General features: G+C 47.1%; 1 protein-coding gene across 1 annotated transcript; it reads right to left on the bottom strand.

Moving 5' to 3' along the window:
- Window positions 1–2,034: 2,034 nt before the first annotated feature.
- On the bottom strand, window positions 2,035–4,969 carry LOC103636003 (cysteine-rich receptor-like protein kinase 2). The gene is made up of 7 exons (XM_008658366.2): window positions 4,891–4,969; window positions 3,746–4,807; window positions 3,525–3,661; window positions 3,211–3,421; window positions 2,893–3,130; window positions 2,665–2,815; window positions 2,035–2,558 (listed from the first exon to the last, which is right to left on the bottom strand). The coding sequence occupies exons 2-7, from the start codon at window positions 4,632–4,634 to the stop codon at window positions 2,262–2,264; spliced, it is 1,923 nt and encodes a 640-aa protein (XP_008656588.1). The 5' UTR covers window positions 4,635–4,807; window positions 4,891–4,969; the 3' UTR covers window positions 2,035–2,261.
- Between the last annotated feature and the right edge of the window lie 1,306 nt (window positions 4,970–6,275).

The raw sequence follows: 6,275 nt of genomic DNA, 5'->3' as shown, positions 1-6,275 counted from the left end.
AGTGCTCAAATCTCAAACACAACGATCTGGATGCGTGCTTGCGGAGTCTAGGCGTCTTAAGATGTTCAATGGAGGCTTGGTGTACTGCTCCATGCGCCTAGGGGTCCCTTTTATAGCCCCAAGGCAGCTAGGAGCAGTTGGAGCTCCATTTGGTAGACAATTCTTGCCTTCTGTTCGTTGGCGCACCAGACAGTCTGGTGCACCACCGGACATGAACAGTGCATGATTTCTTTCCTTCTTTGGCGAAGTCGACCATTGAACCCTCGGTCCACTTGGCACACTGGACACTGTCCGGTGCACACCGGACAGTCCGGTGCTGCCTAGTGACCGTTGGCTCTAGCCACGCGCCGCCTGTTGATTGCGCGTTGATCGCGCTGCCGACCGTTGGCGCGAGCGCTGTTGGCTCACCGGACAGTCCGGTGCACACTGGACAGTCCGGCGAATTTTAGCCACAACGTCCTCAACGATTCCCGAGAGCAGCGAGTTCGTCGCTGAGCTAGCCTGGGCAGCAGACAGTGTCCGGTACACCCGCAGCTGGTGCAGTTGTTTCAGCTGAACTCCTTTTGCTCCTTTTGGACTTGACTTAATTGAGTTCCTGACACTTAGACAAGCATGTTTAGAACATAAAACAATTGACTAAATGTCTAGAACTTACCTTCACAATTGATCTATCTAGATATTCCTTTGCTCAATATTATGTTAGTTCACACATAGTGTGTTGTGCATCTAATCACCAAAACACTATAGAAATAGCCTAGGGGCACATTTCCCTTTCAACTACATCATGAGTGTCGTCCATCTTCCGAAAGATGCAATTAGAGAACTTGATCGATGTCGCCACGACTTCCTTTGGTCGGGCAAAGACAACACTGGTGGATCTTGCTGCCATGTTTCTTGGGACATGGTTCTCGAGGCCAAAAAATATGGGGGCCTTGGTGTCCGTGACCTTGAGCTGTTCAACAACTGCCTCCACCTTAAGTTGCTTCACCGCCTACACACCTCATCCTACTCCTCTTGGGGTGCTTGGGTCCGCCCTCGTATTTGCCTGGCAAATCTTTCCGGCAACCTCCCAAGCGCCCACTGGACTACTCCACAATCCTTGCTCCCCCTATATTGTGCTATCACCACCTATGACGTCCATGATGGGAACATCACCTCCTTTTGGCACGATGTCTGGTGCTCGGATGATGACCTTGCCACGAAATTTCCTATTCTCAAATCTCATTTCTAGGGTCCTCTCCCACTTGTTACCTTTGGTCTTTGTCCCTCGCCTCTCGGACTAGGCCAAGATTGAGCTTGACGACCTCAGCACTCTCCTCCGGGACATTAGGCTCATCGATGCGCTAGAGAGCAGGCAGCGTGTGCTTGCTAAAAAGGATGGCTCCCTGCACTCGGGCCTTCTATACAAAATGTTGAAAAATCATGGAGGTCCTCCCACACCCTTGTCCACCTCCATCTAGGGAAGTAAAACTACCCCTAGAGTGTGTTTTTTCGCTCGGCTCGCCTCTAAACACAGACTCCAAACTCGGGTGAATCTCTGCAAATAGAAAATTCTAGACAGTGACACCTGTGTCGTCTGCGGCGCGTTGGCCCCGAGACGACTTCACATATCCTCTTCCACTGCAGCTTTGCAAACACCTTCTGAGATGCCACTGGCATCACCATCCCCCCCAACATGCACTGGTCTCGCTTCCATGAACTGGCCTACCCCCCCTACCCTCATAGGCTGGAACTTCAACGTTTCATCCTCGTGTGCTGCTGGCATCTCTGGAAACACAGGAATGCCAATGTTTTCAAAGGTGAACTCCCCTCTCTACGCCATGTTATACAACTATGCATGGTCGACTCGTGGCTGTGGGCTCAAACACTTCCCCCTCACAAGCGAAGATAGATGGAGGCTTGGTGTAACTACGCCATAGCCCCATCTACCCCCTACCCCCAATGTGCTTGTTTTGTAATACCCCTTGTTGCATTAAGACAATCCTATCCATCATAGCGGAAAGATCAATGGAAGTCAGGGACTCTCTCCCCTCATAACCAGCTAAAAAAATTCCATACGTTCCAAAGTGGAGTGGGCACTTTTAGTTCAAGGCACATTACATGAGTGAGGCACCGCACAACCCTCAACTTCAACCTGGTCGCACCACATCAGGTTGGAAAGTGTCCAATATCAGATTCCGAAAGCCACCGGATCCGATAAATCATGGGACTCTGAACCCAGAATACGTCCACCCGGATACCTCATGAGTGGTCGTCGAGTTTCAGGGCAGCAGCGTGCATGCTTCGCCGTCGACGCCTCCCCCGGCGGCGTCGATTTCGACCTCGAAAAACGGGGGGTCGCCTAGGATGAAGTCCGCATCGCCACGTTCTCCGTCTCTGTCCCTCAGCAGCTCCACCACTCTCGACATGGCCGGCCGCTCGTCGGGGTTTGCCTGTGTGCACAGCAGCCCGACCTGCACGACGCGCGTGATCTCCTCCAAGTCCAACGGAGCACTCTCTTGCTGCAGCCTCGTGTCAACGACTTTCTCCGTCGTGTTGGTCTTGTAACTATGCCAAACCTGCAAACCAACCATCCACAACGTGTATTATCGTGCCAAATCCAGATCTCATCTCATTAATTAGCCAGATCTATATATGCCTCTACGTTCAGAGATGGTTTCAAACCTGTGCTAGAAGTGAGTGACCAGAGTGAGACCCTGTCGACCCACAACACCGCTTTCCGGTGACGATCTCGACAGCCAGCACGCCGAAGCTGTACACGTCGGCCTTCTTGGTGAGGTGGCCATGGACAACATACTCAGGAGCCATATAACCACTGCACATTATTGACGAGCCATCTCTCAGGAGCATGCAGCATGCATGATGGTAATTAAGGCAAGTCTTTGTACTTACACTGTCCCGGCAATCCCTGTGGTAAGATGAGTCCTGTCACCGCATAGGACTCGAGCAAGCCCAAAGTCAGTTATCTTGGGCTTCAGCTTCTGGTCCAACAGGACGTTGCTGGCTTTGATGTCCCGGTGGATGATCCGAGTTTCTGACTCTTCGTGGAGGTAGCAGAGGCCCTCTGCTACGCCAAAAATAACATCGAACCTTTGCTGCCAATCCAGACGCCTCTTCTGCTGGCCATCAGCTGCACACACATATATCATGTTCATGTCCATGTCCATGCAGGAGGAATATACGACAGGATGGAAACGAGTTCGGAGTTACCGAATATGGACAGATCTAAGCTCCTGTTCAAGTGGTACTCATATATCAAGAAGCTTTCCGGGCCATCAACGCTGCATCCGAGCAGTTTCACCAGATTTTTGTGACGTACCTGGCTTATCACGTCAACTTCATTGAAGAACTGATCGAGACATTGTTTCGTGTTCAGGAACAATCTCTTTGCAGCGACTTCATTCCCACCAGGAAGAACAGCCTGCGTGTGAAATTGTTGCAACCTCTTTGAGTGCCAGGCCCTTTGCAGTCTTGCTGCAAGAGACTAACATCCTTAAAAAAAACGTATACCTACATATATATACCTTGTACACAGTACCATTGCTGCCTTGTCCTATCTTGTTCTCTACGCTGAAGGAACACGTTGCTTTCTTCAGATCCTTATAGCTGTAATTCAGACTTGATTGAGAAATCCTTGCAGGAAGTTCAGACCCATACAAGCCTGCAGTTGCTCAAGTTTTTCAAGCCAATAAAAAAAAAGCAGATTCGATAACGAGTGAAGTCTAGGACAAGCTACAATACTAACCCCTCAATGATCCTTCTCCTGCCCTGCAAGCTTTCTTCTTCTTCCTCCATGCCAGTACTGAACCGATGAGTACAAGAACGAGACCAACCGAGAAACCCAGGACTGTCCAAGGAACAACGTGCTTCTTTGAGCTGGAGCCAGAATCCTCCGAGTTCCAGAAAGGTGCTGTCGAATATCTGACGAAGCAGCCGGCAAAGAGTGCACGGCCTTCCTCTGCCGGTGCACATTTGGCCACCGAACCTGCAGCTGCACTGAGACAGGCTGCACAGCTAGAAGTGTTCAGGTTCTCCCAGCACTGAGCAAGTGCATAAGCTGCAAATTCTGTTGATCCGAAAGCTGAAGTGACTGCGAACCCTTTGCCGCTCTTGACAGCCAAGGAAGTCACGTTGCTCAACACGGCATCCACAGCTGAACCGAAGCCCCGCTTCTCTGAGCTGCGGTTACTGGAAGAGCACACGCTTGTATCCAACGAGTCCACGGCCTCGCCGAAGAAAGAGTAGTTCGCGTACCTCATAAAGCAGCCATCGAGATATATCCGGCCTCCGATCTCCGGATAGCATTTCGGGAGAAGAGACCTTATCTCTGAGTAGCACAGTGTGCAGTCAACCGTGCTGAGATCTTCTAGGCATTGCACGAGCGCGTAGAAGGTGATAGGATCTTGCCCAACGGAGGTTACCCCCCATCCCTTTTGCTCGAGATCCGAGTTCAGGTTGTCGAAGGCGACGACGAAGTTGTTGGCCCAAACCGCCCCAGGACCGTCATCTTTGGTTTTGTTGCACAACTCACGAACCACCGTCGCCCGAGGGTCGGCCAGGGTAGTGGTTGTTATCCGGGAGAAGAAACAGGCAATTACGACAGGAGCCAGAAGAAAACAACGGTAACATCTCATTCTGGAGACACTGAACCACTCTATTTCTTGTTCTTGTTAGAATTTCATGGCGAGATTCTTAAGCAAGAAGAACAAAAGCAAGAAAAGGCTGCAAAATACTAACAAGTCTGCTTCAGCAAGCACCAGTGTTCACTGAACAAGAACAAATCTTTATAACCTGGGATATATACAAGCTTGTAGATAAAAGGAAATGAAGCATGAGCTATTGACACTCTTTGCTGAAAGTTCAGGGAACAGAGGGGCACAACAAAGATACCTTCGGGCTTCGGCTGCTGCCCTCCAGTGAGTTCCTGACTTCCAGCAGACCTTTGTGAGATATTAGTATTACATTTTTCTCCCTTTTTTACAGAGAGTTTGTGAGAAATTTCCGTATGCTTTGACTTTTCCACGCTACCAGGAGTCCAGAAGAAACCTGGTAGCATTTTCAATCTTGCAAACAATTGTCTAGAATAACAATCAGAATAAACTGACCAACAACGAGACTGTCAGCCATTTTGAGAATGACACCTCACCTTATTTATATTGGCATCCACTCAGTCAAAATAAATACTTTGAACATCAATTAACTATGTGTGTAATCATTTATCCATTTTGACCAGTAAACATCAAATTTGAAAAGTAGTAGCATGAAGAGGACGTTTTCATTAAATTTCCAGTGATGCTGATATCTTACCACTTGACTTATAGCATGCTCATCATACTTCTCACTGTGAACAAACCATGTTTCAAGCTAGTTAGTTCGACTCTTCGCAGAAACCTGAGAGTTAGCCTACCAAGTTATCAGTCTGATACTAACTGACTTGAATACTGGACTGCTGTTTTGCTGGTCTAATATGATTGGAAGTACTGTGATAAAATTCATAACCGGTGTCAAATCGTATGTGATGAAACATTGTGTTAGTTGATATGAGAACATTGTTTTAGAATTGATATTGACTTTGACAAGTGATTTACATAATTTTGAAAGTTGTGTATATGGTTTTTTAGATGATTGAAACAAATTGTTCCAGCCTTCTGCAGTGTCCTGCACACAGACTCACAGATTGGAAAATAACAAAACACCACCATAAAGCAAAAGAAAGGGTCATAAAAAAGAACACGTCAACGAATCAAGCGCCATTGTAATCTAGCATTGGAACTTCATCCATTTCTTGCAAAAATCTCCATCGCTACCATCTCTATGGATCAACATACCACAAAGACCTCTTGATGATCTTCTTCTTTCAACAACCTTCAGAACCTGAACCAATATGTTTCCCTGAAAAGGACCTGTATAATTGATGGTATAGATTTAAAAGCAAAGATCACATCAAAGCCAAATAGACCAAAATATTATCGCCCCTCCAATTAGGAGTTTTTTTTCTTATATGCGGTTCCCTTCTTAGCAAACCAATTTCTAGGTATACATAGGTAAATACAAGTAAATAATTCTTCAAAAATTTCTAGCAAGGTGACAATCAAATAAAAATATTGAATAGTCTCATTTTGATTAAAAAATTGCAATTCAAACTACCTTTCCACTTGGGCTTAGCTGGATTGTCTTTAATGAGAATAACACCTCTCCCTAAATACCACAAGAAAATTTTAATTTTGAGAGGGAGTTTTAATTTACAAAGCAGCATATTACGATTTAAGGGGTAG

Source organism: Zea mays, chromosome 8, assembly GCF_902167145.1.
Source record: "Zea mays cultivar B73 chromosome 8, Zm-B73-REFERENCE-NAM-5.0, whole genome shotgun sequence".
Lineage (NCBI taxonomy): Eukaryota > Viridiplantae > Streptophyta > Magnoliopsida > Poales > Poaceae > Zea > Zea mays.
This window is presented reverse-complemented; position numbering and strand designations above follow the sequence as displayed.